The following is a 15,364-nucleotide window of genomic DNA, read 5'->3' as shown; positions in this document are numbered from 1 at the left end:
TGAGCTAACTTGGACTCCTAGGAAGTCTTGGACTCTTAATGAGACTACATACGTATGAAGTACTGTTCTCCTTGGGCCGTACACAGCTGTGTGCCCTTACAGATGACATTAAGATCTGGTCTGGCATCCTTAGGGGTTGTGAAGAGGGTGCTCTGTTTTGGCAGTTGCTATGGTTTCCCTATGAGTTCTGGAGTCAACCTCCACACTCCAGGTGGGGCTCAGGTCATAGAGGAGGATCGGAAGTCGGGGGTGGGGGGAAGTGTGTGTCTCCTTTCAGGAGCCCACTAGCCAAGCAGCTGAGATGGAGGCCTCTGACGGGCTAGGGGGCGAAGGGGACAAGGCACTAGAAAAGGTAAAGTGGGCATTTGAGGGGCAAATGACAATAAAGATTCAGAGAGATAGTGAGGGAGGGAACATTGTAAAGAAGCAAGGAACTAGCAAAAGATTCAAGAGAGTGGGAGGAAGACAAGAGGAAGGAAAGGAAGTGATGAGAGACTTAGAAAATGACCTTGCTTTGAATTAGAAGTCCCATCTTGCTGTTTGATTTGAGACAAGTTAGCCAGGGAATCTTACCTCAGTGTCTAGAATAACCATTATTGGGAGGAATAGAGAATCTGAAGGTTCATTCGTTTATTTACAAGTGCATTTACATCATCTTTGTGAGGCAGCATGGTTTAGTGGATTACTGGACTTAGAATCGGGAAGCTCCTGGGTTCAAATCCTCCCTCAGACCCTTAATCTCTCTCTCAGGCTCAGATTCTTCATCTGTAAAATGAGTTTAATCATAGCACCTACCTCTTGGGATTGTTGTGAGGATCAAATGAGACAATATATGCAAAGTACTTTGCTTAAAGATCTATGTTACCGTGAGTTATTATTATCTTTCATATATTATACTGAAAAGTTATTTATACTTGAATTTGTATGAATGAATCAAATTAATGTATCCCTCAATTATGTGTCCCTACTATAGCCTCTTAGTTTTCAGAGGTCCTTTTTTGCATGCTGAATGAATCTACTGGGAAAGACACTTATGTGTGGCTTTTACTCCATGTACTCCTAGCATTCATTCTCTAGCATTTTTGTCACTCAGCAGCACCTTCGACCTTATTTTGCCCAGCTTAAAGGCAAGGTGAGAGGCAGTATAGAGTAATATCTAGGGAACCAGATGGGAGGCAGGAAGGCCTGGGTTCAAGACTAGCCTCTGTTACATACTAGTTATGGGATCCCGAGCAAATCACTTAATGTTTTAGGACCCTGGACAACTCTCTGAGATTGTCAATTGAAAAATGGCCTAATTGAAAAATAGGTATAGACCAATTTTGGTAGAGGGAGATTCATCATGAGAGTTTCTAAAGTCAATTAAATCATAGAACTGGTTTAAAAAAATATGCAAGGCACTAGGCTAGAAGTTAGAGTGATAAAGAGATGTGAGACAGAATCCCTGCTATTCGAGTCTAGAGAAGGAAGATCAGACATGTAAAAAGGCAATGTAGCAGCAGCAGGTACTTTGATAGTATAATACCTTGCATGCAGCAGGTATTCAGGAAACATCTGTTAAACTGGATAATAACTGATACTTGGGAAGCACCTCACATAGCTAGTAAGCTGATCAAGGGGAAGATTTGAATTAAGGTCTACCTGGCTTCAAGTCTAACCTTGCAGACATTATGTCACATGGATGATTAAATTTCAAGGAGTTTGGTAACTGATACTTGGGAAACACCTACCCTTGGTCACATAGTTAGTAAGCTGATCAAAGGGAGGTTTTGAACTGAGGTCTTCTTGGCTTCAAGTCTAATCTTCCAGACATTATGTTATATGGCTGATTAAATGTCACAGAATTCAGTGAGTGGTCCAGGGGCTGAGGAAGGAGAGCTCCCTGTAAACTATGGGATTGTTGGGAAAAGCTTGAAGGAAATAGAATTTTTACTGGGCTTTGAACAGTGGGGACAAAGTATTTAGGATCAAAAAGTTTTGTGAAAGGTGAATTGACAGAGGGGAAGTACTATTAGTAGTCCACTAAGAAAGACTTCAGAATCTGTTGCTTCTAGGGTCTCAAATTCTGATCACAATCTGTTGTCATTCTAACTATCTCTCTGCTTTGCAACCCCAAACCCTGCTCTTGATCCTTATTGTGACTTCTAATCCCTCATTTATTGACTTCTTTCCTAAACCATCATCCCTACATTCACCATCTTTTTTCCCCTTCTTCATTCTAATATGTTGGTGAGCCAGTTCAATTCTACACTGTCCTCTTTTTTCTAGTCCCAGGATCACTTCCACTGTCACTGTTTCTGTTCCTACTGATGTACTATTGAATAAAGCTATCTAACTCAAATTTATTACATAATCTCACCTGGAGGTCCGCTGTGGCAAGATGATTCTTTTATACCTCCCTAATTAACTCACTATCCCATTCACCACAGAGGCTTTTCCAAAACCTTTTCATCCTTTTTCAAACTTCCCATGGCTCCTTTTTCCTCTTCTCTCAGCTGAAAAGCTGAGAAACCGTGAAAATACGAAAACTTTCATATTTTACTAAAAAAAATTGAGGCCATTTACTGAGAACTCCATTTTTTTCATCTCTTTCTCATCTCAAATCACCCAGATACCTTTGGCTACTTCACCTCAATCTCACATGCCAAAGCAATTTTTTTAAAATTTAATAGCCTTTTATTTACAGGTTATATGTATGGGTAACTTTACAGCATTGACAATTGCCAAACCTCTTGTTCCAATTTTTCCCCTCTTTCCCCCACCCCCTCCCCCAGATGGCAAGATGACCAGTAGATGTTTAAATATATTAAAATATAAATTAGATACACAATAAGTATACATGACCAAACCGTTATTTTGCTGTACAAAAAGAATAAGACTCTGAAATATTGTACAATTAGCCTGTGAAGGAAATCAAAAATGCAGGTGGGCAAAAATATGGGGATTAGGAATTCTATGTAGTGGTTCATAGTCATCTCCCAGAGTTCTTTTGCTGGGTGTAGCTGGTTCAGTTCATTACTGCTCCATTGGAAATGATTTGGTTGATCTCGTTGCTGAGGATGGCCAGGTCCATCAGAATTGGTCATCATATAGTATTGTTGTTGAAGTATATAATGATCTCTTGGCCCTGCAAAGCAAATTTTTACATACACAAGGGATTCTATTTAACCCTGTCTTATGTAGATTGTCCCCTCGGTAATTCCCACTATCTCACTTCAATCTCTTTCTGACTACTGGCTGCTTCCCTACAAATGTGTCCATGACTCCTCCAATCTTAAAAAAAATCCTCATTTGATCTGTTCATCCCCAGTAGTTATTGTCCCACATCTCTTTTCTGTTAAAATTCTTTGAGAAAGCTGTCTATAAATCAGTGCTTCTACTTCTTTCCTCTCATTCTCTCAACAACTCTACTGTCTGGCTTCCAGCCTTATCATCCAACTGGAGCTGTTCTCTCCAAATAATCTTTTAATTGCAAAATCTAATAGTCTTTTCTCAATCCTCAACCTTCTTAAACTCTCTGCAGTCTTTGATACTGTCAATCACCCTCTTCTTGATACTGTGTTCTAAGTTTTCATGACAGTTCAGTCTATTCTGATTTTTCTCCTTTCTAACTGCTCTTTGATCTTTGTCCATATTATGCCTATGATCCTCCAGTGTTCATCCTCCAGAACTTGCTTTAAGATCTCTTCTCCTTCCATACTCTTTCATCTAGCAGTTTCATTAGGTTCTGTGTATTCATTTTTCATCTCTCTGATAATTCTCAGATCTACTTATCATCTAGCCCTAACATTTTTCCCAGCCATCAGACTCTCCAATTGTCTATTGACATCTTGAACTGAATGTCTCATAGATATATTTTAGTAAGTTAACTTTTATTTTATTTTCTGAATTTTCTCTTCTATCTCCCCATTATTTACTCATCGAGAAAGAAAGATAAAATTATGTTAAAATATGAAATTAAACAAAACAAATCCCTCATTAGTTTTGTCCAAAAAAACAAGAAAGATATGTTTCAATCTAAATTCTGAGTTCACACTTCTCTCTCTGAAGGTATGTCTTATTTTGAATCTTCTGTGATTGCTAGCCTTTGTATTGATTAGTGTTCTTAAGTCTTTTTCAATTGCTTGTCTATACAATAGTGTTATTTTATAAACTTTTCTTGTTCTTTTGCTCACTTCATTTTGCATCAATTCATATGAGTCTTCTTGAGTTTCTTTGAAATAATCCCCTTCATCACAATTCATTACAATACAATAATATTTTTATCATATTCATATATCATAAATTGTTGAGGTATTCCACAAGTGTTGGGCATTCCTTCAGTTTACAATTCTTTGCCATTACGAAAAGAATTGCTATACATTTTTTTGCACATGTAAATCTTTTTCCTATTGTGTCTGTTTGAGGGATAAATCTAGTAATGTTGTTGTTGGGACAAAAGGCATGCACATGGTTTAATAGCTTTTTAGACATACTTCTAAACTGATTTCTCTGAAAGAGATCAGAGCTTCACTGTTAATGTGCCAATGTTGCCCTAGCCTCTCTAGCATTTAACATTTTCCTTTTTTTCAATTTTGTAAAACTGATGAGTAAGAAGTGGTACCTCAGCATTGTTTTATTTTGCATTCTTCTAATTATTAATAATTTAGAATGCTTTTCACATGGCTATTGATAGTTCGAATTTCTTTCTTAGAAAATTGCTATTCATGTCCTTTGATCATTTGTCAATTGTGGAATGACTCTTATTTTAATAAATTTGAATCAGTTTCCTGTATGTCTTAGAAATGAGACTTTTATTTTAAAAGGGCTGCAAAGATGTTTTCCTAATTTCCTGCTTCTAATTTTACCTATCAATGATTTGGTTTTTACTAAAAAAAATTTTTTTTATCTATCATTTATTTTACCTATCATTGATTTGATTTCTGTAAGAATTTTTAAGTTTTGTGTCATCAAAATTCCCCATTTTACCTTTTGTGAATCTCTTAATCTTTTGTCTTGTCATTAACTTTCCCCCATCCACAAATTTGGTAATTTTCTTTTATGATTCTCTAATTTGTTTATGATGTTACCCTTTATATCTAAACCAATTAACCAATGGAGATTGCTTTGGTTTATGATATGAAATGAACTATTCCTTTTTTCTTCCTGACTGATTTCCAGTTTTCCCAAAAGTTTTTTTTTTAATCAAATAGTGAGTTCTTGCCCCAATAGCTGGGATATTCCATAGACATCTTAACCTAATACATCTAAAACTAAACTTATTATCTTCCTCCCTGACTCCTATCTCACACCCCAAGAAAAACTCTCTCTACTTCTGATCTTTCCTATTATCATAGAGAGCAGTATTATCCTCCCAGTCACTTTGCCTTATGACTGAGTTACCATCCATTACTCCTTGCTTTCTGTCACTTTCCTCCCACATCCAATCTACTGTCAAGTCTTGTCAACTCTGCCTTGGTAATACTTCCTATATGCCCTGTTCTTTCCTATGGCACTGCTGTGACACATCATCACTTCATACCTGGACTTCCAATAGCCTTCTGATTAGTTTCCCTGCCCACTGTGTCCATCCTCCACTCAGCAAACTAATGGATTTTCTTTTCCTTTTTTTTTTTTTAAACTAAAGCTTTTTATTTTCAAAACATGAATGGATAATTTTTCAACCTTGTGTTTGCTAATTGCAAAACCTGGTGTTTCAGTTTTCCCCCTCCCTTCCTTCACCCCTTCCCCTAGATGGCAAGTAGTCCAATATATGTTAAACATATTAAAATAATTGTTAAATCCAATATATGCATATATATTTATAGTTACTACACAAGTATATTATATATAACATGTTATATATAATATATATTATATATATAATATAAACATATATCTTGCTGCACAAGAAAAATCAAACAGGAAAAAAATAAGAAAATAAAATGCAAACAAACAACAACCAAAAAGTGAAAATACTATGTTGTGATCCATATTCAGTTCCCACAGTCCTTTCTCTGGATGTAGATGGATCTCTTCATCACAAGATCATTGGAACTGATCTGAATCATTTCATAGTTGAAGACAGTCACGTTAATGGATTTTCTTAAAGTACATATCTGACCACCTCCCTATTCAAAAAACTCCAGTAACTCTCTATTATTTTTAGAGTCAAACATAAAATGATCTGTCTGGCTTTTAAAGCCCTTCATATCCTGATCCTTTTCTAATCTTTACCAATCTTCTTATATTTTACTCTTTTCCTGGATCTGTGATCCAGTGACTCTGGCCTCCTTGCACAAGATAGTCCATCTCCCACTTATGGCATTTTCACTGCCCCCCATACCCATAATGACCTCCCTTCCTGACTACTGTTCTGGTTTCCTTCAACTTTCAGCTAAAACCTTACCTTCTGCAAGAAGCTTTTCCCCTAATGCTAGTGCCTTCCCTTTGAGATTATTTCTAATTTATCCTGTATATATCTTGTTTGACCACAACCTGTATATCACGTTATCTCCCCTTTTAAATTGTGAGCTCCATGATAGGAGGTGCTCTAGCCTTTCTTTGTATCCCCGGTGCTCAGTTAGCACAGTGCCTGGCACATAATCTAGATATAAATAGCTTGATGACTGACTTTCAATCACAAGGAGTTAATTATTTACATTTGGCTTCAGGTAAAATTTCTAACTGAGCTACTCTGTCACCTGGCTGCAGTCAGTTCTCCAGCAGCAGTTGTAAGCAGCTGGTGGGGTCTCACTAGCCTTGTTAAGTCATGTATGCTAGCTAATAAGTTAAATATTTTTGCTAAAAATCTTAAGCACACTTCATCTAGGTCAGGCAAGACATATTTGCCTCAGTCTGTTGCTTATTAGATACCCATGTCCTAGTGTTCCTATTTATTCAGTTGGTTCTTTGTATGGGGACAGGGGTGGAGTCAGAAGAGTGTTTAATATGATTCACTCTCTGATAATATTAGTTTGAGAGAGTTTGCTGGGGGTGGGGGGAAGGAGGGGAAGTCATGTCTAAGTTTGGGTACATAGTGTCCTGGACCAGATTGCCAGGTTGGCTACAGGTGAAACCCTGCTCAAAAGCCCTGACTAAAAGCAGAGACTAGGCCCTCCACCCCATCCCACCCCCAGTCCAGGCCTGTGTCCTACAGGTGACAGAGGCGCCCTGTCTGGAGAGAAGCTCTAGCACCATCCCAGCTGGAGATTCACTTGTCCGCCACGCAGAGGGCCTGGGACAGGACACCTTCAAAATTGTGAGTAAGGAATTTGCAAAGCTTTGTCTCATTTCTTTGATCCTTTGGAAAGTGTGGGTAGATGCTATAATTGCAGGGTATATCCACAGAGCCAAAGACCCTTGGAGATATGAGGATGCACAATTAGACATCAGTCATCACTTCCCTTAGAGCACTAGGGGCAAAAGCCCATCTCTCTAGATGGAGAACTGGGACCTGGGGAAGGGAAGGAGCAGGAGGAAGCCTGGACCACGGAATAAGAGGCAGATTCCCCCAAATTGTCTGGGATCCTTTGCTTTGTTCTGGCTGCCCCATGACCAGAGGAAAAATAAGTCCCTGGCTTTTTCTAACCATGCCTGTTGTCTCCTCTTAGTGTAAAGAATACTTGAGACCTCTAAAGAAGTTTCTTCGAAAGTTGCACTTACCCCGGGACCTACCCCAAAAGAAGAAACTTAAATACATGAAGAGGAGCCTGATGGTTTTAGGGGACCACATCAATACCTTCCTGCAGCATTATTGCCGAGCTTGGGAAATCAAGCATTGGAGGAAGTATGGCACCTCCCTCCCCAAAAGTCCCACCACTGAGTTCCCTCCTTCCTAGGATCATTTTGAAGCTGAAAAAAGGGAGAGAGGAAAAGAAAGATTGAGAGACTATTTGTATCAAGTAGGTGTCTGGGCCACTCCTATTCCATTCACTCAACCAACCAGTCAATCAACAAGCATTCATTAAATGCCTATTGTGTGCCAGGCACTCTGCTAAGTACAAAAGGGGAATAGTCCCTGCTCTCAAGAAGCTTACATTCTAATAGGGTGACATATGCATATATAAATATATAGGTACAAATGAAACTAAGGTAGTTTGGGGAGAGAAGGCATTAACTGTTGGGGAAATCAGGAAAGCTTCAGGTAGAAGGTGATAGATGAGCTGGGTCTTGAAGAAAACAAGGGAAAACACATTCGGCATCCTTTACTCTTTGGGAGAAACCTCATCAGTGGGGAGCCTTCAAGGACTGGGGGAAATGGTAAGGGAAATGTAACAGGTACGTATTTAGGGCAGCACTGCTCCCAACATGATCATATCTAACATCTGTGGACCACAGAGTGCTACATATCCTCCTGAATTCAGAACCCCATCCTACAGGAATCGGTCTACATTGTGTCTACTATGTGCCAGGCATTGTGCTAAGTACTGGGGATAAAACTAAAAAAAAAAAAAAAAAAAAAAGGAAAAACTGCCCCTGCCCCCAAGGAACCTAAAATCTAATATCTTAAAGAACATCATCTCATTAAGTTATTCAAAGTAAAGGGTGGGGGGAGCTCTTGACTTGTTCAACAAACCAAGGTATTCTTAAATCGACATTTCTCCCACTTTCTACCCATTCTCCACCACCTCCCAAATAATTCAGCCTTATTTGTGTGATCGGGGATAAGGCAATCAATCCCAGGCCATTTTTGACCTCCCAATGAGAGAAACTGCTTTCCCTTTGATCCTCCTTTTATCAGTGCTCAGGTGTCTTCCTATCTCTTCTCCCAAGGATGCTCTGGCGTTTCATCTCCCTCTTCTCAGAGCTGGATGCCAAACTACTGCGCCGACTGTACAAGTACAGCAAGAGTGACCAGAATGCCAAGTTCCTGGTAACCATCTCCTCCCCATCCCCAGCCCACTTCCGTCGCCCCACAGAATCCCCCTGGAGATAAAGGATAGTAGTCTTCTCATTGATTTACCTCTGGTCATAGGAGAAATTAGGGATTTCTAGCAGGAGCGTGAGAGTGTTCAAGATACCCCTGTCTTGTTTCTTCTCCCTTGGGACATCCAGGGAACAAGTCCACTGTGGGTTGAGCATTTTCCTATGCAACTGAACACATCACTAGTTTGGCTGGAAAAGCCAGTTCCTTCCCATCGCCAGCTCCCCAAACAAAGTAGAACTAAAGGTGGGAACGACTCAGACTGGAGTCAGAGTACAAAAGGTTTATTCACCTCCTTTTCTTTTGGCCTTCAGCCATATCTTTAAAAGGGCAAAAATGAAGGCAGAAGGGAGGATTCCTTTAGAAGGCATGTTGAGAATTAGAACTCACAATTCTGCTCAGAGAAAGGAGCAGGGAGCCTGGAAGCAGTGTCTGACTTAGGGATCCTAACAGCCAGCTTTAGGGCACTTTCCTCAACTTTGATTATGCTTGGAGGGTGGAGTCAGAGACTAACCATTTGGTGGGCCCTTTTCCTTTTCCTGAGGCATGAGCTCCCTGGCATCCTGTATGTTACAGGTGGCATTCCGGCCCTTGGACACCTCAGAGACAGCCACCCCCCCTACGGAGCAAAGCAACAGCCTGCCCAAGCTCTATAATGCCTGGGGCCTCCATCGAGACTCCAGCTGTACAAAAGAAAAGCTCAACAAAATGCAGGTCCATGCCCCAGAAGCCTCCCTTTCTGGGGAGCAGAAACATGGTGGCCAGATCAAGAGAGGTAATGTCAACATGGCTCTAGGAGGGGACTCCCTGGGAGAGTTGCTTAGTCCCAGTGCTAGCTCAAAATCAGTATACATCCAGGCAGATAGAGAGCAATATCAGAAATGTTTTCTCCTCAGGGACCAAAAACAAACAAACAAAATAAACCAAGAAATAAGGGATTACCTGTGGTACAAAACTAATGATGCCTCGGAATTCAGGCTCTGTGGGTGTTCAAATGAACTCTGGATGCTGCAGAGGGGACTCCTGAAAAGGGTGGGAGGTTGACCTAAATGACTCCCAGATCCCTTCTAAAAGGGACAAATGAGGTTGTGGAATTACAAGATTAGGCTTGCTCCAATAAACGTACCAGCGCTAAAAAGTGGAAGTAGGGAGCATAATACCAACCATTCTACCCCACTTAGGATTGGATGAGATGGGCATATGATAGTATTTTAATGTTAAGAACTTTACATATATCATCTCCTTTGATCCCAGTAAGTGCTCTCAGAGGTTGGTACTTTATTGTCCCTATTTTGCAGATGAGGAAACAGGCTCAGTGACATGTCAGAGTCACATAAATATATGTCAAGACTCAAACCCAGGTCATCTTGACTGAAGCCTGAAATACATCTTCCTTTTTCATAAGAGATGAGAAGGGCCAGTCATTTCTATTCTTAGAAACCTCTGGCTAGGAAGTAGCTTGGGAATTTAAGAAAGAGCATGTTATTCCAAAGAGTTGAGAGCACAGGGCCTTAAAGACTTTTTTTTCATCCCAAATCCCACTGGATCTGCTGACATAAATCTTTTCCCCTCCCAACTGGGATTTCAGCCTATAGGGCAGCTTTGCTGCAAGCACAAATCTGAGCCAAACAGGAATGCTTGGGGCTGAGGAGAGAAGAGGAATCAGGGTGGTATGCATATATTGAACATTTACATCACTGTAAGCACTAAAAGAAACAAAAGAGAATGTATGGAGATGTTATAAGGAGAGTTTTTAGAAAATGGGCCCCATTCCCTATTCTATAGGATATAAAAATCACATCACTTACTGTCAACTTGGGTACTTTCCTTCTTTTTTTGATTGTTCTGGAATATAGTTTTAGTAAAGATGTATGTTTAAAGGTATGTACAATTTAGAAATTCCAACTTACAATCCAGAATTGCTGATTTCAAAGCTCTACTAGAGTGCATTATTTTGTCTGTTTTCCTGTTGATTCCCCTATTAGCTGTTACTTTTCTTGGTCATCTTTGCTAAACTGAGCAGCTCATGGTTGTTTTAATTTTCACTTCTCTAACAATTGGGAACAACTTTTTTTTTCATATGGCTCCTGATAGCTTAGATTTTTTTCCTTTGAATACAACTTACATCCTTGGACAGCTTCTCAACTGGGAAATGGCTCTTATTTTCATATATTTGAATCATTTTAGCCCATATCGTGGAAATGAGTTCTATTTTAGAGAAATGATGCAAAGATTTCTTCCTTAGTTGACTTTTCTTTCTAGTTTTAGCTGTATTCAAGGTATAGCTTTTAAAAATTATATTACTTTTAATAATATCCCTCTAACATCCTCCCATTGAAAAATAAAGCTTTTGTGACAAATATTATGTAATAATAATAGTAACTAGGAATTAGATAGCCCCTTAAAGTTTGTGTGCTTAAAAATATTTTATTTTATTTTCACAAGAACTCTCAGGAAAAGTGCTATTATTGCCATTTTACAAATGAGGAAACTTCAGTGGCTTGCCCAAAGTCACACAGCAGGGCCTGAGATCAGATTTGAACTAGGGTTTTCCTAATTCATCACTACCTTGGTCATGTTCAAAATATGTCCATCCGCATACTGAGTCTTCTACCTATCAGGAAGTATGCAGCAGATTTCATCAAGACTCCTCTGAAATTGTGGTCAGTAATTGTGTTGATCTGTTTCCTGTTCTCTTTTTGTAAAAGAGAAGGTGGGAAGAGAAGTGTGCTCATCAAGAGCACTCTAGGTTTGATGCAATCTGCTTTTGCTCTCAGGCCTTTTTTCTCTTTCCTGTGTCCAAAGTCCGATGACAGATTCTTATCTTTTTTTCTTTTTAAATTCATCTTTGTGATCTACCTTTCAAAGTTAGTTTTTACTCTCCGGTTCTCCCCTTCACTTTTCTTTCCCTCTTGAGCAAAATATATTTCTACACCCAACCACATTAGTTGGCCTTGAGTAACCCAGATTAAAATGAGGTTCAAATGTCATGCTCTTCCCCAGCGTCTTCCTCCTTGTTCATATTATCTTCAACTTGTCCACATAAATTGTGAGATTTCCCCTACCGTTCCTCTCTTCCCATATAGTGTTTTTCCTTTTCCCTCCTTCCTTTCTTCTTAGATAATCAAAACATTAAAAAAAGAAAAAAGCCACCCCAGGTCCTGTCTCATTAGACTCTATGATGCCTGATAATAACAGGGGGGCACATGTGTCATGTCTTATATTAGAATATAAAAGGTTATCCCTGTTTATTCCTTTGTGACAGAGTGTTCACTTTTATTTGTCTTTATATGTCTCTCTTGATTCTTGTGTTTGTATTTCAGCGTTCCATGCAGCTCTGATCTTTTCATCAGGAAAGCTTGAAAATACCTATTTCCTTAATATTTCATTTTTTCTCCTGTAGGATTATAGACAGTTTTGCTGGGTAAGTTATTTTTGTTTTAAAGTCTAACTCTTTTGCCTTCTGGAACACTGTATTCCAAGCTCTCCATTTCTTTATAGTGGTGGTTGCTAAATCTTATGCAATCCCAACTGTAGTTCCAGGGTACTTGAATTCTAATCGTCTGCAGTAATTTTTCTTTGACCAAGGTCGTCTGAATTTTTGCTATATTTTAGGGAATTTTAAATTTTCATTATGCCCTCTGGTTCTAAGACATTAAGCTAGTTTTCTTCTTATTTCTTAAAATATGATATCTAAACTCTTTTTTTGGTCAAGGTTTTCCAGTAATCCTAAATGGCCTCTACTTAATCTGTTTTCCAGATCAGTTTTTTCATTTAAATTTATTTTCAATTCCATATTGTCTTTTTTTCCTGTTCCCTCTCCAGCCCTTTGAAAAGACAGCAAATATTATTATACAGTCATGCAAAACATATCGCTGCATTAGTCAAAAATGAAAAATAGCAAGAAAAATATCACATACACACACACACACACACACACACACACACACACACACGCTCCAATCTAGACTCTGAGTACATTGGTTCTCTACCTACCTGGAAATGTGGGTAGCATTTTATATCACACATACCTTTGGAGTGTAGTGGTGGATCATTGTGCTGATCAGAATTACCAAGTCTTTCACAGTTGCAATATTACTATTACTATGGAGATTATACTCCTGATTCTACTCATTTCACTTTGCACCAGTTTACATAGGTCTTACCAAGTTTTTTTGAAATCATCCCTTTCATCATTTCATACTGCAAAATAGTATTCTATCGCATTTACATACCATAAGTTGAGCAGCCATTCCCCAATTGATGGGCATTCTCTATGTCCAATTCTTTGTTACCACAAAAAGAGCTACTATAAACTCCCTTTTGTCTACATGGGACTTATTTTCCTTTGATTTCCTTGGAGTGTAGCAAGTCAGTTGTTTTTTTTATATCTTAAAACTTTTTTCCCCCAGCCTTTTGACTTTTAATTTTCCTTTTTTTCCCACTCACTAATTTTTACTTGGTCCATTCTGATTTTACAAAGAATCTATTGCTTATGTTTCTTATGCCAAGCTGTTAATTTCTATCTTTCTTCCATAGTTCTTTTGCAATTTCCCCACATGTATTCACTTATTTTCCAATTGTTTCCTCTAACACTTTTGATTTCATTTATAAAATAATTTTTGGTTAAAAAAAAAAGTCAAACTCTCTACCTCTTCTCAGAATTCTAGCTGAACTTGTACCCAAACTCTACCTTGTTTATTTCCCATTTCCAACTTTCTTTAAAGCTTTACTTGGATATGTTTTGAATTCATTCTCTTTTTCTGGATTTGTCTTGGGCATCCTTATTATCACAAACTTTTTTAGTAGGATTTTGTTATTCTTTGTTAATTTTATCAGCCTTAATTTTTGACTTTGTACTTCATGTCTGGCCACAGGTCAAAATTATACAACTATTTTTTCATTTTTTATTTCTATTCTTGCTCTTCAATACACACACACACACACACACACACACACACACACAAAACAGTTCACAACCATTCATTGCCCTAGACCATCACTTCTACTTGCAATTATCCTTCTCCACCATCACTAGATCTGTGGCCAAAAGAAATACCAGTTGGCACCTGTATTCCTTGTACAGGATCAGGCGTCTCTTTGCCAGATCTGCTGCCTCTTCTTGCTTGTATTGAAATGTTCAATGTTTTAATTTCTGGGTAGATCCAGTGCCCAATATTCACAGACTTCTATTTTTTATTCCAACTTGAACTGGAAATGTGATTTTTTTCTCCCTTGATTTCCCAATTAGAACTTTTTCTGGTATGTTTTCTAGATATCTGTGATATAGTTGTAGGGGAATGTTTGGAATTTTGAAAGTTCTCCTCCAATCTCATTTTAAAATGTTAAAATGGAGTCCAAGGAACATGAATAAATAGTAAGTGGTAGAGTTAGGATTCAGAAAAGAATAGCCTTTATCACTTAAGTTTCTTAATAAAACTTCTCGTTCTCTTTCCATTTTCATCATATTACTTTATACTTGGTTAAAATTGTCATTGGATAGCAGTACTTTCTTGTGATTACTGAAATATGAAAATGAGATTTAGAAGTTATTCTTGAACTTGTACTCTGGAATAAATGAAAAAAACTGATTATATGGGGCTTGGTTGACCTGTTAGGAGACATGGTGGGAACAGCACTCATCTAGAGTCAGGGGCTTTTGAGTTCTGGTCTTTATTATGCCATTAACCTCATGTGTGACCATGGCAAATCACAAGTTCTCTGACATGTTTCCTCATCTGTAAAATGGAATCACTTTGAAGGGGCAGGGAAAGGCAATAACAAAAAGCACTTGGACTTAGTCGATCAACAAAATGACCAATCATGATTTCAAAGATCCAATTTCTAACTCATTTCCCAATGATCACAAAAAGTGATGTCAATGGAACAATGAAGGTCTGTGTTTTGCTTGACTATGCATTATTTGTTACAAGGTTTTTGTTTTATTTTTAAATTTTCAATGTGGGATATAAAAATTTTTGTCCATTAAAAAAATTAAATTTCAAAAACAAAGCATTTTGGAAAAAGGAAGTTATCATAACCAGCAACTCCTTTATCCCTCACACACCTTTGTGGGCTGGGTGGGACTCCATGTTGACAAGACCTTCTTTATTACCTTTTTTTTCCAGACTCTATAAAGAAACCTTCCCATAAACCAAAACTGAAGAGAAAGAGAATGAAGGAAGCCCTCAGAACCTCTGAGAGCCACCCATAGGAGGACCCACCTAGGACAGTGAACCCAGCTTCCCCATTGTCCTGAAATCACTCTGCTTCCTTCAACACCTATAACCCCATTCTACCCTAGAATCTTCCTCTTTATACCAAGGCTTTTGGTTTGGGGGAGAAGAGAGGGTAAGGAGACATGAGGGAGGGAGAGAAGACAAAATTATCTTTATTCACAGATCATTGGGGATGGCAATTAGTAGTAGATAGGGAGGGAAATAAACATACTAAAATTCA

At 38.4% G+C, this 15,364-nt stretch overlaps 1 protein-coding gene across 1 annotated transcript; it reads left to right on the top strand.

Annotated features, from left to right (window-relative positions):
* Positions 1–217: 217 nt before the first annotated feature.
* Positions 218–15,364, top strand: C4H17orf64 (chromosome 4 C17orf64 homolog). Its single transcript, XM_003770520.4, has 6 exons — positions 218–352; positions 7,139–7,240; positions 7,593–7,768; positions 8,755–8,854; positions 9,482–9,680; positions 15,034–15,364. The coding sequence occupies exons 1-6, from the start codon at positions 302–304 to the stop codon at positions 15,117–15,119; spliced, it is 714 nt and encodes a 237-aa protein (XP_003770568.1). The 5' UTR covers positions 218–301; the 3' UTR covers positions 15,120–15,364.

The sequence above is a fragment of the Sarcophilus harrisii genome, chromosome 4 (genome assembly GCF_902635505.1).
Source record: "Sarcophilus harrisii chromosome 4, mSarHar1.11, whole genome shotgun sequence".
NCBI classification, from domain to species: domain Eukaryota; kingdom Metazoa; phylum Chordata; class Mammalia; order Dasyuromorphia; family Dasyuridae; genus Sarcophilus; species Sarcophilus harrisii.
This window is presented reverse-complemented; position numbering and strand designations above follow the sequence as displayed.